The sequence below is a fragment of the Ursus maritimus genome, unplaced genomic scaffold, assembly GCF_017311325.1.
Source record: "Ursus maritimus isolate PB19 unplaced genomic scaffold, ASM1731132v1 scaffold_6, whole genome shotgun sequence".
Classification (NCBI taxonomy): Eukaryota; Metazoa; Chordata; class Mammalia; order Carnivora; family Ursidae; genus Ursus; species Ursus maritimus.
Genome location: NW_024426774.1, coordinates 38,459,570 through 38,477,301, shown reverse-complemented (window position 1 = coordinate 38,477,301; position 17,732 = coordinate 38,459,570). Strand labels below are relative to the sequence as shown.

The window sequence follows — 17,732 nt, the reverse complement described above, 5'->3', positions numbered from 1 at the left end:
AAGTATTGGCAAAATCACTATAAAAGCTAGGATCTTGTGCACATGGCCCCGGCCCCGGCTTCTACCCCGCCATCCTCTTGGAGCCAGGGAAGGACCTTGTGGTTGACGAGTTCCCCTGGACCCAGCCCTGGGGTGTTGTGGGAGCGGGGCTGGCTCCAGTGGGCTGTGAAGCCTGGCTGGAAGTTCCTGGGCTGGAAGCCCCCTCTTACAGCTCCTCCAGAATATGCTGCCCTGGCCGCTCCTCATACCCGGAGAGGAAGGAAGTGGCTCTGGTTTGGGCTGTGGTTAGAGATAGGAGAGGTGAGACTGACAGCCGGACTGAGGTTACAGGCTGTGGGCTCATGGTCTGTCAGCTTACAGGAGATGGGGAAGGTGACCGTGGGAGTGAAGCCTTCTTCTCAGTGTGGGCAGAGGGCAGGGAGCCTGAGGAGGAGGCTGGTCATGTGGGAGAGCCCAGGAATCCTAGAAACCACCTTATTCGATCCCCCCTTTGCCGCTGCGGAGAATGAGAGCCAGAGAGGGGGCAACGTATCTTGGCTGGGGAACCCATGGTCAGTTGATGGAAGAGTTGGGACCAGAGCCCAGGCCCCCTGAGCCAATCCACTGCTTTTCCTGTTCCAACAGGGATGGCAGGCCCAGCTCTTTTTGGTTCCGGAAGTCTTAGGAGCTGGAGAAAGGAGACCACCCCGGTCTCCTAGGCAGCTCCCCAGCCCCCGGGTTCCCCCAGCTGTCATCAGGGTGGAAGGAAAACATGAATTTGGTCCCTGTGGGATAGGTCGGACTTGGGGCAGACACTCCCTCCGCACCGCCTCCCACAGGGGCTTGTGATTGTAGAGAGATTCTGGAGCAGGCCTGGGCTGCCCCACTCAGAGGCAAGAGTTGGACCCTGAGGCTTGAGCACCGGGAGGGCATGGTGTTCATTGTTTCCTTCACAGCTGTAGACCTTGTCCCTAAAACATGGCCTGGCCATAGGCACCCACTACCTTTTTTAAAAAAGAGTGAACAGATGAGTGAGTGACCATCGTGTTAGGGGCTGGCTCTGAGCAGAATGGTGAAGTGGGCCAAGCTTGCTCTCAGGGACACTTCTAGCCCACAGTTGCAAGGTCTGTCCTTCTCAGAGTCATTTCTCTGCCCTGAGGGCCCTGGTCACAGGGGCTGCCTCTGACTCACCCCTCTACCCCAAGGTGCCACCTCTGACTTAGACAATGACAGTCAGGAAGACAGCAGTGTGTCTCAGGAAGGAGGAGTCAGAGACGGCGGGGTTCTGGCTTTAAGGGGACAGCATCTTTGTGCAGCAAAGTGTGATTTCCCCCGAACTTCAGGAAAGGTTGGCCTTGGTACGTCCAATACTGAATATCAGTGAGGGCAGTGGGGGAGCGGCAGCTTCCCTGAGGCCTGGGATAGGACCAACGAGGTGGGACTGGGCCTAGCACCGGGGGTGGTGGGATTCTGAGGAGAGGGAGTGAGGGAGGCCATTCTTGAGATGGTGCTGTCAGGAGCCCTCAGGAGCCTTGAGTTGTGGCCTCTGAGGGAGAGGATGGGGCATCCAGCAGCAGTGACTTCCTCTTCCTGCTTGGGGAGCCCAGGGCCCGCTGTCCCCATGGGTGCAGGACCCATCCACCTCTTCCTCCCCTCAACTGGGAGCCTGGACTCACCTGGCATGGCTTTGAGTTCTCGTCAGAAGTGAGGAATTTGGATACACTGGAGAGGGCTGAACGTGGTCCTACACGCCCCCAGGGCCTGTCATAGGGACAGTGTTAGGGCCGGAGGCCTTGCACCCTGTTCCCCTTTCCTAGCTCTGAGGGGGATGGGAAGCTCCTGCTGGAAGGGGCAGCTTTCACTTCGCCTGCCATCTGATGGGTGCTGTTGGTGTGACCTTGTAGACCTCTTGAGCCACTGCTGAGCCATGGGCCTTCTAGGTTTGGAGCCTGAGGAGGTAGGATGCTGGCCCCAGAACACCCACTTTGCAGCCCCTGCCGAGCACACGCTGTCCAGCAAACAACCCCCATTCCATGATGTGCATCAAACCTCACTCCTTAAAGTGGCTCCTCCTTTCCTCCATGTCTCCTTGTCCATTCTTTTGTGGCTTTTCCTTGACCCCTGTTAACATAGCGTCCTGGGCCTGCGCTCCTGGGGTTGCCCTGGACCTGGGGGAGCAGGGCCTCTGCCGATCGTGGACCGGAGAGGGTGGGCGCTCTGGGAGCCGAGGAAAGTTCTGGCAGCTGCTGGCAGGGTGAGAGTACCTGGCAGGTGGCGTGGGCGTCCCAGCCCCCGGACACGAGGCTCTGCAGTTGAGGCGTGTGCTGTTCCACGAACTGCTCACACTGAGGAAGGAGAAAGAAACAGGTGGGTGGGGGGCCGGGCCCTGGCAGGACTCTCCCTGTAGCCGCGTCACTCCACCGCTCCCTCCTGACCCGGTGGAGCTCCAGCCACCGCCCCCTCCGAGCAGCTCCGGCTGTGACCAGGCTGGCGGGCTGAGATGGAGGGCTTCTCTTGGGAAAGCCAGAGACACTGGAGATGGAGGGTCTGAAACTCAGGCCCAGGGGCTGCATCTTAGCCACCACCTTCCCATCCCCCCAAATGTCAGTTCTAGAAATCTTAAAGCGCCTCTGGTCTTGGCAACCTGACGTGGTGGGCAGTGGGGAGCCCTCCACGTCATGGAGCAGGGCAGTGCCAGCTTGCGTCAGGACTTGACTTGTGACAGGAGTTCACTGTAGGGACTCTGAGTCCCGGGACTCTAGGACCTTCAAGCCCAGCTCTCTCCACGGGTGGGTGTGTCCCCAGGGAGTCACACTGAGAGGAGGGATGGGGCGAAGACAGATGGGGACCCTGGAGAGAAGGCCAGGCCCTCTCCTGCTCCCGTGGGCCTGGCATGATAACCAGGCCTTATTCTTTGTCCATGAGGGAGGCCTGCAGGTCCTCTGGGGCCCATGCCCTTTGTCCAAAGGCGACCCCTGACCTTGGCCGGTTTTGCCCTATGTTAGTGTTCCATAGATTTTGGGCCCACGTCCTGCCTGTTTGAGCTCCTCCAGGGCAGGGGTCAGACCACTCTGTGTGTCTCTGACTGGGAAGCCTCTCCTGGGCCCCCCCTCCACTGGGGGGCAGGCCCAGGGTCCCAAGTCCCCCGTGTGCCCGTCCCGCACCTTTTGCCTGTCCAGCCAGGAGTTGAGGCAGGCCTGGCGTATTGCCTGCGGCATGGCCTGCTCGCTGCTGTTCCCTGCCTGTGTGGTCACGAGCATGCAGACGTGGCAGTCGGACTCTTGAGGTAACCGTTCTCCGGGCAGGGACTCCAGAGCTCTGAGGACTGGAGAGAAAACCGTCAGGACTGCCCTGCAGAGGGGCTCGGTTCTCGTCCGGACTGGTGCAGTGCAGGGGCTCCGGGGAGGGGGAAGGCAGTGCAAGGCCAGGGCACAGGGGAAGAGGAGGGTGGGCGCTGGGGTGGGGCCGGGGCTGCAGGCTCACCGGGGCCAACGCCATCCTCATTGGAGCACCGGAGGACCAGGCCACATACCAGCTGGGGCAGCACACGGCCCAGCAGCGCGTCCAGCAGCAGGACAGTGTAGCGCTCGGCCAGGCACTGGCAGATGCCACCCACCACCAGGGGTACGACGTGGCACACCTGGCCCACAGCCATGGCCAGCACACCCTGGGGCGGGGGCAGAGACAGGGCACGGTGGGACCTGCCCCGGCAAGATCCGCACTGTGCCCGGCACCCACGGGCATTTCGTAGTTTGACCCTGCCCCCCTCTGGGAGGGGGAATGAGTATGCAGTTTACAGGTAAGGACGCTGGGCATCAGGGAGTCCGACGGGCCCGGCCAGAGTCACTCAGTGAGTGCGGGAGCCAGGCCGCCATCCCAGCTCTGAAAGGAGCATGGCTGGCCCAGGCAGGCGGGCATCAGCAGGGCCCCACGGTGATCAGACCTGTGTCTTCTCCCTGCAGACGCGGGGCTTGCTACATTTCCTCTGCGGCTGCTGGAGCCCACCCCGATTCCAAACTCAACCTCCTAGCTGCGGGGCAAGGAGAGGGGCAGAGGTGACAAGCACTCTGGCTCGTTCCCTCCCTCCTTTTCCATCCAGCCCACACGTGCCAAGAACCTGCAAGGCACAGGCTGGCCTTGGCTCCACCGCTGCTTGGCCACACCGCCCACCTTGCTGGGAAGGTGCAGGGGGGCGCAGGACACAGTGAATTGTATATCTCCGGGGTGCGCTGCCTTCCAAACGGGTACGTTTCCCCAGGTGCACCTGCTCGTGTCAGAACCCACACTTGCCTAACCTCCCCGCTTCGATGACAGAGGAACAGACGTTGCTCTGTCCAAGGCCAGCCTGTCTGCTTGTGCCCTGGACCCCCTCCAACCTTCTCGAGTATGTTACCCTGCATTGTCCTCTCTCCCCACTCACTGCTTCTCCCATCTGCTGGTCAGGTTCATCGGCACACCAGCGTGCCAAGATGGCTTCTGTCGCTAAAAGCCTCACTTGTCGGGGTGTCTGGGTGGCTCAGTCGGCTCAGCTCTTGATTTCAGGGTGATGAGATGGAGCCCCACGTTGGGCTCCCCGCTGAGCTTGGAGCCTGCTTAAGATTCTCTCCCTTGCCCTCCCCCCCTTCCTGTGTGTGCTCTCTCTCTCTAAAAAAAAGAGAAAACGACTGGGATTCTTTGCCATCCGATGATGAGCTGCTGGTGGACAAGACCCAGGTCCTGTTCATTTTTGTTCTTTGACACCTGGCACAATGCCTGGCATATAATAGTGGGGGCTTCACAATTGTTGAATGAACTCTAGGCCTGGCCCCCACGGGGCCTGAGCCTGAGCTCCGGGGTCCCTTGTGTGGCCCCGACAGGGGTATGAGGAAGGGGAGGGGAGGGTGGGGCTGTGGAAGGCCGTGCCGAGCTCCTCGTCTTCCTGGACGCCTCACCTTGGGAATCACAGCTTGGATCCGCTTGATCAGGGTCCTGCAGAGCCAGCAGTAGGGGAGGGGGATGGGCAACCGCTGCTCCGAGAGATCCTGGGGGAGAGAATCACCCCAGGTGAGGCCAGGCTGGGCGCTGGGAGAAGGCATCCTCCAGGCTCTGCCTCCCCGCCTCCTCTTCCCCTTCCCCCTCCTGTCTTAGGCCCTGCTTCGAGCTTCTTTTTTTGTTGTTTTTTTTAAAGATTTTATTTATTTGACAGAGAGAGAGACAGCCAGGAGAGAGGGAACACAAGCAGGGGGAGTGGGAGAGGAAGAAGCAGGCTCCCAGCGGAGGAGCCTGATGCGGGGCTCGATCCCAGAACGCCGGGATCACGCCCTGAGCCAAAGGCAGACGCTTAACGACTGCGCCACCCAGGTGCCCCTGCTTCGAGCTTTTTGTCCCCTCTCTGGCTCTGCCCTCTCCAGGGCAAGTGCTTATGGGCCTTGGCTATGGACTCGCTGTTTGGAACCCCCCTGTGTGTATGAGGGGCCAGCATGTAGGGGACCTCTGTCGCCTGTGTATGAGGCCCGGCCCTCACCTGGAGGGCTCCCGGCAGCCCAGGGAGGACCAGCTTCTCCGGCAGCGGGTCTGGCAGCTCGGGCTCCTGCCCTGGCTCGGGATGCCCAGGTCTGCACAGGCCCAGGTGCTTGCAGATGACCTTTGGGTTCTAGGGCACAATGCTGGGTGAGGGAGTGGTCAGGGTGTGGGAGGGGACCCACTCCTGCCCAGCCTGGCTCAAGGGCTTGCACTAGGACCCCTGGCTTTGGGCCTGGAATGGGGGCAGCAGGCTGGATGGGGGCTATGGCTTGGGGTTCTGTGGTGAGGGTAGGGGGAGCCGAAAGGCAGAGGTGGGGCAGTCTGAGGTCCTCGGGCAGGTGTCTGGGGATGTGTGTGGATGAGCACAAGCATGTATGTTTGGTGCAAGCATGGGTGTGAGTGTTTGTGTGCGTGAGTGTGTGATGGTGTGGGTTCTGCATGAGTGTGTGGTATGAGTGTGTGAATGAGTGTATGTGAGTGTGAAGGGTGTGAGGGTGTGTGGTGGGTGTTTTGTAAGCTCGCGGTGCGGGCCCACTCTGTATAGCTGGGCAGGTAGGGCTGTGATCTGGGGCATCTGGCTGTGGGCCACTGTGTCTCCTGGACTGGTCACGGGTAGGGGGTGTGTGTGTGTGTGTCTGTGTGTGTTGGGCTGGGGTGTAGTGTGTGTGAGTAACTCTGGGCGTCGCTGGACATGGGGGCTGTCAGCGAAGCAGGTTGGAGGCGAGGTTGCTGGGCCCTCACAATCTGGCTCTGGAAGTAGTCGACGACCACTGGGAAGTAGGTGTCAAGTAGGTGACGGCACTGGGGCACCAGCAGCTTCAAGGGGAGAACGTCACACTCATGCTCCAGGAACTTCCGCATCCTGTCCTGGGAGGTGGTGAGGAGACAGGTTGTAGACAGTCAGGCTGGCCTCGCTGAGGTCTGTGCCCGCCCGAGTCCCTGGATGCAGGACTGCCACCAGGCAGGCTGGCCACCCTCTCCCAGGGCACCAGAGTTGAGAGAGTGCCACAGGATCAAGTAGTTGCCTACAGGGAGGATCCTCCCCCGTAGGAGAGACCGTCTCCGGCTGTGCTGCTGAACTCACTCCCAGGACCCTCTCCTGGCTAAGAGGTTCCTGGAGTCGCCAGGCAAACCCATGCCTCACTCTCGGCCTGGAGATGGTCTCTTAGGGGACTAACCTCTGTGCCCTGTCCTGTCCCCCATCTCTTGGCCCCCAAGCTTTATCAAGGATCTGGGCCTCATCACCTGGAAAATGGCCTCCTTGGTCATCTTGGTGAGGATGCGGACGATGTCCTCACATTCCTGGCACAAGTCATCCTGGGGAGGGGGCCCCAAGGTGGGGCATTTGAGTGGAGGGGGCATGCTCCCAGCTCAGGAGGGTGAGGCTGATAGTGCTCCAAGGCATAGGCAACTACCCCTATCCCCTCCCTTCCATGTCATCTTTCCCCATCCCATCCCATCCCATCCCATCCCATCCCATCCTATTCCATCCCATCCTACCCCATCCCATCCCATCCCATCCCATCCCATCCCATCCCATCCCATCCTACCCCATCCCATCCCATTCCCATCCCATATCATCCCACCCCATCCCATTCCCATCCTATCCCATCTTATCATCCATCCCATCCCATCCCATCCCATCCCGTAGGGGGTCTTGAACCCCCTCAGGCCCACGCAGAGGCTACCCAGCACCCTCTGTACTAGACCCCCAGTCTCCGTGCGTCCGTGGGAGGTACTCACAGCTCTTGCGTAGCCCCAGACTTCCTGTAGGCAGTGCCCCAGGGCTCCACACTGCAACGCTTGCTCTAGGCTTTGGCACCAGAACTCGGGGCCCCTGGAACAAGCCAGGGACGAGGTGGTCCAGTCAGCTGCAGTTTGGGGCCAAAGCAACATTGGAATTTAGGCTACGCCTGGCACTGACTTCACCCAACCTCCAAATCTAGTTTTACCAGGAGCACGTGGCCTTTAAGCATGCTGGAGTCAGATGGAGCAGGGTTCCACCTGCCCTAGTGCCCCCGGCTGTGTAACCTTGGACAAGCGCGGGAGCCTCTCTGAGCCTCAGCTTCCTCATCTGGAAATGAGGATATTGGCCGAACTAGGGATAATAGGGATATAGGGAACTAGGCGGAACGAGAGCTCAGTAAGCCTGGAGATGGATGGGAAGTCTCCACACCTGGCCCCAGGTGAGAGGGTGGCCGGGGGGAGGGGGGGCATGGGGGCAGGGCTCTGTGGGAGCTGCAGGGACCTCAGTGTTTGCCTTTGTCCTGGAGAGCCCTCCAGGTGCTTTGATCCCTGCCTCTTGGGAGCAGTGACACTCTACCAGTCCCCCCCTGTCCCCACTGTTTCCTGCCTGATGCCTGGTTCCTGCTCCCTCTCTCTTCCTGCCCTAAGTCCCATGGGCCTGGACTCCTGGGTCCCTGCAAGCAGGGGGCTTTTGAGTGTCCACATCTGGTACATCTCTCTGGGCTAAGGGGGGAAACAGAGGCAGGACCAGGGCAGCCAGTGTGCGCCCCCTCCCATTACCTCCCAGCCCCTCAGGCCTCCTCCACTCTTGAGCAATGCTCTCAAGAGCTTCCTGCCTGGCTCTCTCTTTTTCTCTCCCTCTCTCTCTCTCTCTTTTTGTTAAGATTTTAAAATTTATTTTAGAGAGAGAAAGAGAGAGAGAGCAGGGAGGAGGGGCAGAGGGAAGGGGAGAGTGAAACCCAAGCAGACTTGGCACTGATCATGGAGCCCAACGCAGAGCTCGATCTCACAACCCCGAGATCACGACCTGAGCCGAAACCAAAGGTCAGGCACTTAACCAACTGCACCACCCAGGCACCCCTCTGCCTGGCCCTTGACCCAGGGCAAGCCCTAGAGGGGCAAACTCGGGACCCTCCTAGGCCACCTACTTCCCACCCTCTCCTTACCCTTTCCCCAGAAAACTCTGGTTCTGTGGGCACATGTTTGTCGTTCCTCAGAAGAGCATTTACATGAGACAAAACCCCCAAGAGCCCCAAGTTTGTGAGACAAGGATGTGGGGACAAGATTTCCAGAGTGGCTCCTGAGCAGCCAAGTTGTCCCCTAGGGGCCCCTCCCGGGTAGGGGCGGGCCACAGCTGGAGTCCAGGAGAAAGTGTCCTTGGCAGGGCTAGAGGCTCCCGGGTCAGGTCGCACTGGCTGGGCACACCCGGGGACAAGCTCCCCACCAGCCCAGGGCAGGACACTTCTGTGAGTGCAAGGAGTAGAGCCTCAGCTCCTTGTCACCAGCTGGTGATGAGTGTATCTGATGACGGAGGTGCCCTCCGCAGCGGAGGCTCCCGGCCTCTGTTCTCCAGGAGGCGCCCCGAGACTCATGGCGTTGGGGGGCCGGGAGTTAGTGCCACGGCACACGGGATGGTCAGGTGACACGCTGGAGGTCACCCAGCGATCTGTGTAGTTTGTTGGCTCAAGCCCTGGTCAGTAAGAGAATGTGGGACTACGGATCTGGAGCAGGGTGACTTGGGCAGAAGCCAGGAAGGTGGGACTGGAATGTGCTAGTGGGTTGCTAGGTGGGGAACAGGTGAACTGAGCTGGATGCAGCCAGTTTGGGTGCCGTCAGGACCGACTGAGCAGCAGAGCAGGCTCTGTGGACGGCTGTCTCCAGGATGCGCTGGTCAGGGTGGTCTCGCAGCGGTAACACAGAGCCCTCAAGGCCAGTGACTTCCCAGGACACAGCTTGTTTCTCACTGCCATCCTGGAGCACAGCAGGTTGTCTTGGGGGGGAGGCTCTGGTTCACAAGGTCATTCAGGGGCCTGGGCTCCTCCATCTGCCTGCCCGCCATCCCCCAGGGCTGGGAGTTCTCCCCTGGATCCTCTGCCTCTGGCCGGCAGGGCACAGAGGGGAAGCCCGGAGGACATGAGGGGAGTTCGAGGCCGGGCCGGGTGGGGGGTGGATTGTCCATCAGCTGTGCCGTCAGCTCATGGTGCAGAGCTCAGTCACGGGTCCCTGCTGAGCTGCACGGCAGGCTGGCAGATGCAATGAGCCTGAGCGCCCGGGGCCCAGGGGAATGGGGTCCGACACACCTCTCATCTCAAAGCCAGCCCAGTAACACAGAGCTGCGTGTTTCGTGGGGTTTTCTGGAGAGCAGGTCTGTGGCTTCTCCCCGCTGCTGAGAACTGTCATCCCAGAGCAGAAAATAAAAGAAACACAGAAAGTCAGCCATTGCAGAGAGCCCCGGCCCTGGAGGGGAAGGAGGGGTCCCCCCCACGGTCCTTGGGATGGGTCTCTGGTTCCCGTTGCTCCAACACCACAGTCGACACAATCTCTGATCAAAGTTTGGCTTTTCATGGGGCATGGACATAGAGCCTGCGCAGATCTGTCCCCTGTCCTCCTGGCCCATCTGTTTCTCACTGTCAGTGAAGAGAAAATCATTCTGGGATAAACAGTCAAACAAACAAACAAACCTGGCACTGTTAGCTGTCCCAAGGTCTGGGAGCTCGTGAACTTGAGTTTGTTGATAAGGATGGCTCCCCTCCTGGTGTGTGGACAGTTGTCATTTCTGCGGGCTGGCCTGTCATGACCAAGCTTCCTGTCTAGCACCGCGTGCACAGCTGGCCTCGGTCCCCACTGCACCAGTCTATCCTTGTCTGCCGGCAGCAAGAAAGCGGCCTCGTGGGGCACCCGGGTGGCTCAGTCAGTTAAGCATCTGTCTTCGGCTCAGATCATGGTCTTGGGGTCCTGGGGTGGAGCCCTGAGTCAAGTTCCCCACTGAGCAGGGAGTCTGCTTCTCCCTCTCCCTCTCTCTCTGCCTTTCTCCCAGTTGCTCTCTCTCTCTTTCACTCTCTCAAATAAATAAATGAAATCTTAAAAAAAGAAAGAAAGAGAGAGGAAGGAAGGAAGGAAGGAAGGGAGGGAGGGAGGGAGGGAGGGAGGAAGGAAGGAAGGAAGGAAGGAAGGAAGGAAGGAAGGAAGGAAGGAAAGAGACAGAAAAGAGGCCTCGCCGCACTCCTGGAATTGGCAGGCCCGTGGGCCCCCTCCCTGCATCCCCCGCCAGAGCCAGCTGGACCAGGGCTAGACACCTGCCCCAAAGAGGTTCAATCCACAGGCCCGGCGGAGCCAACTGGATTTTGAATTGGGAGGTCAGAGCTGTGTCACGGGTGGTGGGACAGCAGAGAAGCCAAGGTGTGAAGACCAGTCAAATTGGTGGTGCGAGCAGAGAGGGTCCTGGGCTACTGAAGGCCCAGGGGCCTGGAGCAAACCCTTCACACCTCTAGGCTGCCTCTTATTGAAAAGCAGGGGACGCCAAGTGTTGGTGGGGATGTGCAGAGTGGGAACCCAGTGCATTGCTGGTGGGGGGTGAGAAGGTGCGGCTGCTGGAAGAGCAGTGTGGGCAAAACAGTGGCTCCAAAAGTCGTCAGTGGCCTTATGCCACCGAATGATATTCTCACCAATGGTAAGAATGGTCGGTTTTGCGTGTGCATGTTTTACAGCAGTTCTGAAACGTCGAGGGCAGGACGAAGACACAGAGGGAGAAGGAAGCCAGCTGGAGCAGAGTTTGTTTTCTTTCTTTTTTTTTTTTTTTAAGATTTTATTTATTTATTTGACAGAGAGAGAGGCAGCGAGAGAGGAAACACAAGCAGGGGGAGTGGGAGAGGGAGAAGCAGGCTTCCCTCTGAGCAGGGAGCCCGGTGTGGGGCTCGATCCCAGAATGCTGGGATCATGACCTGAGCCGAAGGCAGACACTTAACGGCTGAGCCACCCAGGCGCCCTGTCTTTTTTTTTTTTTTCTTCTTTTGTAAATGAATTCATTTTCTCCTGCAGTATAGTGGGCAGACTTGTTTCTCTGTCTGACTGTGGAAAAGGTCAGAAGTCTGGGTGGAGAGAACTGGGGGCTGAGACAGGGGGTCAGGGAGTGCTGTCACAGGTTATATGTGGAAATCTCTGGGGTCTCCTTGGAGAGGGGCAGGTGAAGAGCCCACTGACTTCCTTGTCCATCCTCTGTGGCTCCAGAGTGCGTCTCCGTGACTGCCCCCGGGGGCTGCTCCCCAAGGGCCTAACACTGCCCTCCCTGGCCATGCCCATGCCCATGCCCATCCCTGCTCTGGGCTTGACTTATTCCTCTGCGCTGTGTGGTTTGGGGGTAAAACCCAGGGACGCCTGATGGGAGCCTTTGCTAGCACTGCTCCTTTCTTCTGTCTTCAGTTCCTTCAAAAGAAGGCATTTCCCCTGGGAGGGGGGCAGGGAGGGAAGCTTGGCCTTTCTGCCAGAGCTCTCACCCAGGCATTCATTTGACCCAATGCTGGTTCATGGTCTGGGAGTTGGGAGCACGGGGGTCACTGCCCCGGTATACTTCAAGTGCCTTCCTTGGGAGCCACAGACCGGTGAGCAGAGCAGGGCACCGCCCAGGCCCTGGGAGAGGGGAGGCTGTGGGGGGCATGGGACAGCTGGGCAGAGAGTTCAGGGAGCCTAGGAGTTGGGCCTGTCAAATGGGGGGTGGGATTGGGGAAGTGCTCCAGGCAGAGGGAGTGGCTCCTGCAGAGGCCCGGGAGGGGGAGCATCAGGGTTACTTTGTTCCTGTTTGATGGAGGAGACAATTGTGGCCCCCTTCCCAATAGTGAGTTCAGAATGGTGGGGCTCAGTGTGGGGTAATGGCTGGCCTTTTAGCCTCCAGCCCCATGAGGGAATACCTTTCTTTTGTTTGAAGCCACTCCGTTTGGGACTCAGTAAGGGAGTCTAACAAAGCCCTACCGTTGCCCGCCATATCCAACCCGCTGCATCTCTCCCTCTCCTCCACCAGCAGCCAAGCCCATACTTTGCACATGTGAACTCAGAGCTGCCATGTCCACGGAGGCCTGGTGCTGGTCAGTGTTGCTGTGCGTGGTTTTGTTTTCTGTGACTCAAGGGTCTGATAGTGGTAGAGGCCTGTGGGAAGAACACAGTTTCTGGGTATTAGGAGAGATGAGTCTATGTCCCAAGCCTGCGGATGCACCATGAGTCGGGCACACAGTCCCCTTTGCCAGTAATGACTTTGGAGTGAGCACGTGTTAGGGTTCAGGTCCAGCAGAAATCTGCTGGGGGCTGCAGGGGTGGGTGTATTTCTTGGCAGTGTGTCCTCCTGGTGAAGAGACCGGTGGGGACAAATGCCTCTATTTCCTTTTGGACATTCCCATGCAAAGATGTGATGTTGGAGCAATAGCAGCCATTCTGTCCCAGGAGGGAGGAACACGAGAAGCCCAGAGAAGTGGTTCAGAGCCCTGACCTGGCTGAGCTGCCAGTTTACTATCCCTGAGCTTTTTTGTTCTGCTCATACAATTTCTAGTCAGGTATATTCTTGTGAGCCACCCAAATCATCTCAACCGAAGGCAGAAGGAAGGGAAGAAAGACCTAGTGAGGAAGCAAGGGAGGAAGGAAGTCGGTGGATTCTTTCCATTCTTTCTGTGCAGATTAAACTCCATCTCCTCCATGGAGGTCTCCCAGTGTGCACCTCACTGGAGTCCATCTCCCCTCCTCTTGCCCCCACGGACCATCTGTCCTTTGTGACATCTCAGCACCTGGCAGACTTGCATGAACTTTGGCTTGGAGGCCACAGCTGGAGCCTCAGAATGACCCCTCCTGGGGTCCACACACAGTGTGTTCTGCCCATGTCCTGGGATGGTAGCCCTGGGATGAACAGAAGCAGGGGGATTGGGGAGCCTCTTGGGAGAACCCTCTCCCTAAGGGACGAGGGAGTCACCCGGCCAGACTTGTCCCTCTGACAAAACCTCAGACACCTGAAGAGAGGTGCGGACCTGAGCTCCTCATGGCCTTGGTCACTCCCCAGCCCAGCCCTGCCTCTTTGACTAAGGTCCGGGTTCTAGGAAAGGAGAGAGTAGAGACACGTCCCACTAACACCTTTGGGTGTGGCTAGGATGTTAGGCAGTTATGTCAAGCATACCCCCAAGAAAAGCAGAAATAGGCATTTCCCAGAATATTGACACGAGGATGGGCCTGGGATGCTTCGGAAGGGAGGAGACAGTAGGAGATGGAATTCTTGCCATGGCCGGAAGGGAGGGAGCCTGTGACTTCCCGTTATTACTCTGACAGTGACTCCGTTTAAAAAAAATTTATTTATTTATTTGGGGTGGGAAGGGGGAGGGGAGAGAGAATCCTTAAGCAGACTTCCCACTGAGTGCAGAGCCTGAGGCAAAGCTCGATTTCAAGAATCTTCAGATCATGACCTGAGCCGAAACCAAGAGTGGACAGTTTAAGGACTAAGCCATCCAGCAGCCCCAGATTGACTCCATTTTTAAACTCACATTTAAGCCCATGTTCCCTGGAGATACAATGAACAAACCTGCTAAGACTCTGGCCCTCAGGGGGCTTCCCTCCTCCTGGATGCTGTGTTGGGGGCGGATGTCTCTCTCCTTGACCTGTGGGCCCCAGGGTCAGGCGTCCTGTTTCATTCCGATCTGTGGCTCTCAGGCCACCCTGATGGGGCTCTGTCTGGGTGGGTGTGCGAACATATTTCCTGAATCGTGGAGTCCTGCTGGATTAATCCCACTCCGGGTGGTAAGAGCTTAATAGGAGTAGTTCTCCCCCACACAGCCCTTTCATATTCTCTCCTGAACGTAGAAATGTCTGAGGGCAGAGGATGAACTAAAATCACCGCGCAGGCTTTCTTAGCACTAGCAAGAGAAAGTTTGACTTCGGGGAACCATTCCTGTGATTTTTATGTTCATTAATGAATTTCGGTTTCCAAAGGATGTGTATCAGGAATTTTTTTTTTTTTGTTACAAACAAGAGCGAAATTGACTCAAACGACTTCTACCAAAAAGGAATGTCCAGACATCGGTCAAGTAGCTGTAGGCAAAGCTTGGTCCATAGGCCCCCATCCTGTCCCCGAGACCTGGCTCTGTCTGTGCCTGTCCTCTGCTTTCTGTGGGGTCTTCCTGCAGCTCTCTCTGTCCCCTCATGGAGTGAAATGTGGTAGCCGATCCAGATGTCCCAGCTTCGCCCCGCACAGTCGAGGCAGGAGGGGGGCTCCTCTGATAGCCCTGCTCATGGTCAGAGGGAGCCTTTCTTCCCTGAAGCCACAGCACACGTCTCACATCTCATTGGTCAAATTGGGGTGCGGACCCATCCCTGAGCCCATGACTGCCAGGGAAGTGGGACACACGGAAGGGGGAGCGGGGAGCAGGAGGAAGGGGGCACGGAAGGGAGAGTGGGGAGAGGGAGGAAACACGAGAACTGTGTGCTGTGGTCACTGCAGGAAACCTGTGAGCAGTGGGCGAGCAAGAGGGGGAAAGCCCCCCGGGACCTGAATTTCAGAGAGGGGTCTGCTAACTTGGAAGTGGCCTCTCAGCTTCCAGAGGAGAGTGCAGGCTGGCCCATGCCTTGATTTTGGCTTTGTCGCCCACCCGGGCTTCCGGCCTCCAGAACTGTGAGGTCCTAAATGGGTGTTGTTTCCAGCCAGTGACTGTGTGATCTGGTTTACAGCAATGGAATGCTAATGAGATAGGGAGACATCTTTTCCTAAAAAGACATTTTTCTTAACTGGATCCCCACTTCGTTCATCTTGAACACCTTTTCAAGGGCGAGAATAGGGCTTTCCCTCTCTTCCCTGCCTGCGTAATGTTTCGTTTTATGAACTCTACCATAGTCTATGTACTCATTCCCCCAGGAATGGATTATTTTCAGGTGTTTGGGATTAGGAACAACGTCTCAAAGAATCCCCTTCGCCTGTGTTTGTGGGCTTGTTGGAGTGTTCTCAGCTAGGCTCCACCTGAGACTGGCTGAAGGCCAGCATATTTACACTTCCCTGAGCTTTGCCAATAGCTCTTCCAAGATGTCCTGTTGACCTTTGCTCCCATGGGGGAGGAGGTGCCTTTCCTCTCCCTGGAGCTGTGCATCTTTCTTTCCGAATTGTAAAATGCATGTAAGGAAGTCCCCATCGTGACCATTCTTAAGTGCACAGTTAGTGGCCTTGAGTACAATCCCCCTGTTGTGCAACCATCATGAGCACCCATCTCAAGAACTCGTGGGTCTTACAAAATAAAGTCTGTATTCATTAAAAATAAATACTGCCTTGAAACCAATTTTACCATCTATGTTAGCTAAGTAGCATGTAAATAAAAACTTCTAATCAAAAAAAAAAAAAAAGAAAGAAAACAAACCCCAAATAACCTCCTATTCTCCCAGCCCCGGGCGACTACCATTGTGCACCCGTCTCTATGATGGCGACCACTCTCCGGGCCTCCCGTGAGTGGAGTCACGCAGTGTTTGTCGTTTGGTGTCTGGCTGATTACACTGAGCATCGTGTCCTCAAGGTTCATCCGTGTTGTAGCGTGCGCCAGGATTTCCTCCTTCTCAAGGAATAATGGAATCATGTTCCATTGTCTATAGATACCACATTTTTTTAATGGGATCGTGAAGCTTGTGAATGTCCCTAAAATGCATCTGTATGGTGTGGCTGCCGTTGGTTTGGAGGGAACTTCTGTTCTTTGTTAATTAGGTTCTTTTCTGCTCTCCTGGCCCAGCCTGCAGCTGCTCAGGCCTAAGGAGGGAAGAGGTCCTGAGAGGCCTCTCCAAGGGGTCTGGGTCTCTGTTGTGCAGGCAGGGAAGCTTCAGGCGGAGTCCGGGGGTGCCAGGATGGCTACGCCTGGAACCTGTGCAAAGTGGCGTGGGAAATGTGGAGCCTGAGGCTGGCATCTTGAGGAAGGAGGTGGGTCCGGGGAAGTAGCTGCTGAGGCAGCTGGAGGAGGAGAGAAGGCCCGGGGAGCCTTGCTGTTTAAACTGCCTCAGGACAGGGGAAGGCTGATGGCAGCCTCAACAGAGGGAAGAGAAGCTGATTCTGACTGGAAGGGTGCCAGCTGCCAGTTCTGTGAGACAGGTGGCTTTCTTGGAAAGCTTGGGTCAAGGCGCTGTAGCAGGGCAGTGGGTGAGGCAAGGGGCAGGTATCAGGGTACCCAGTGGCAAAATCCTTTATCTACGTGAGACCACAGGGGAAGCCAGAGTCACTTGGGTGATTCTGGGATGCAGCAGGTGGGTGAGGGTGGGGAGAGGGCAGGGCAGAGCTCAGAGTGGTTATAAGGAGCCCATTTTAAAGGTCTCTGGAGCCAAGGTCTCATCAATCCTGGAAGCCAGAGATGGAAGTTCCCAGTGACTCTGGGGCTTCTCAAAGGCAGGGACCCATGTAGGGATGAGTCTGGGATGGGAGATTATGAAAGTTTGTGAAGTTATCAGCAGGAGGTGGACACAAGGGGGAAAAGGTGATGTAAAAGCATTAACCTCCGAGAGCAGAAGCCTGGGGAGAGGCTGGGCCCCTCTTGTGGCCTGGGAACTTGAGAAACTGGTCTTGGGTGGTTCTGATAAACTTTGCTATCTCTATGATAACCTCCTGATCTCTTGTTGTTTCACACTCTGAGGTGTCACTCAGATGGTGTTGGCCTGTGGTCAGGAGTGTGACCTCAGCTTTGATCAGGAACACTAATGAGAGGTTCGTGAGTCATCCCTCCCCATCTGATCTGTCTAGTTGGCCAGAGTGGTGCATTCAGTGGTGTCTGTCCAAAACACAAAGCAGGTATGCCTGTCATTTCTCAACCACCCGTCAGGCTTCCGGTATCAGTAGCCGGCCCATGTACCAGAATGAGCCCCTAGAGTCAGTTGATGCATAAGCTGTGTCTGTAACATGTAGTTTAGAAGGTATCCAGGGAAGTGCATCTAAAATGTGAGAGGAAGTTATACCATGTGGACCTCTTTCCAGTCATCCATCCATCCGTGCATCCAACCCAAGTATCATTCAGATCTTGTTCCTTCACTTCTTCATTCCAGACCAACTTCAACCATCCATCCATCCATCCATCCATCCATCCACCATCCATCCATCCACTATCAATCCATCCATCCATCCATCCACTATCAATCCATCCATCCATCCCTCTATCTATCCATCTGCCATCTGTCCATCCATCTGCCATCCATCCATCTATCCATCCATTCATTTATCCAGAAAGATGCAAGGAAGTGATGGACATGTTCACTGTCTTGACTGCTACAATAGTTTCATAGGTGTAGACATGTCAAAACAGACAAGGTTGTACACTACAAATGCCTGCCTTTAACTGTATCTCAATGAAGTTGGAAAAAGGAAGGTAATTAGTGTGTATCAGAAGCTCAAAACTCATACCAACTCAAAACATCCGTCAGCAGGCGAATGGATAAATTGTGCAATATTTCCACAACGGCATAGTGCCCAGCAATAGAAGGGAACGAACGGCTCCTGCCCAGAACAACGTGCATGAATCTCTCGC

At 56.7% G+C, this 17,732-nt stretch overlaps 1 protein-coding gene across 1 annotated transcript; it reads right to left on the bottom strand.

The window, feature by feature from the left end:
• Positions 1 to 1,322: 1,322 nt before the first annotated feature.
• Positions 1,323 to 12,205, bottom strand: SFTPB (surfactant protein B). The gene is made up of 10 exons (XM_008700509.2): positions 12,193 to 12,205; positions 7,225 to 7,352; positions 6,727 to 6,798; positions 6,223 to 6,348; positions 5,459 to 5,611; positions 4,911 to 5,000; positions 3,463 to 3,646; positions 3,144 to 3,295; positions 2,244 to 2,324; positions 1,323 to 1,740 (listed from the first exon to the last, which is right to left on the bottom strand). Exons 1-10 carry the CDS (start codon positions 12,203 to 12,205, stop codon positions 1,678 to 1,680), a joined length of 1,062 nt encoding a protein of 353 aa, XP_008698731.2. The 3' UTR covers positions 1,323 to 1,677.
• Positions 12,206 to 17,732: the final 5,527 nt, after the last annotated feature.

Bases quoted from the DNA above. Each gene is read 5' to 3' on its own strand.
- SFTPB (XM_008700509.2), bottom strand. The intron at 5,612-6,222 runs GTGAGGGCCCAG...ATTGTGCCCTAG, and splicing joins ACTACTTCCAGAGCCAGATT to AACCCAAAGGTCATCTGCAA. The intron at 3,647-4,910 runs GTGAGGCGTCCA...CCCCCGCCCCAG, and splicing joins TCCAAGCTGTGATTCCCAAG to GGTGTGCTGGCCATGGCTGT.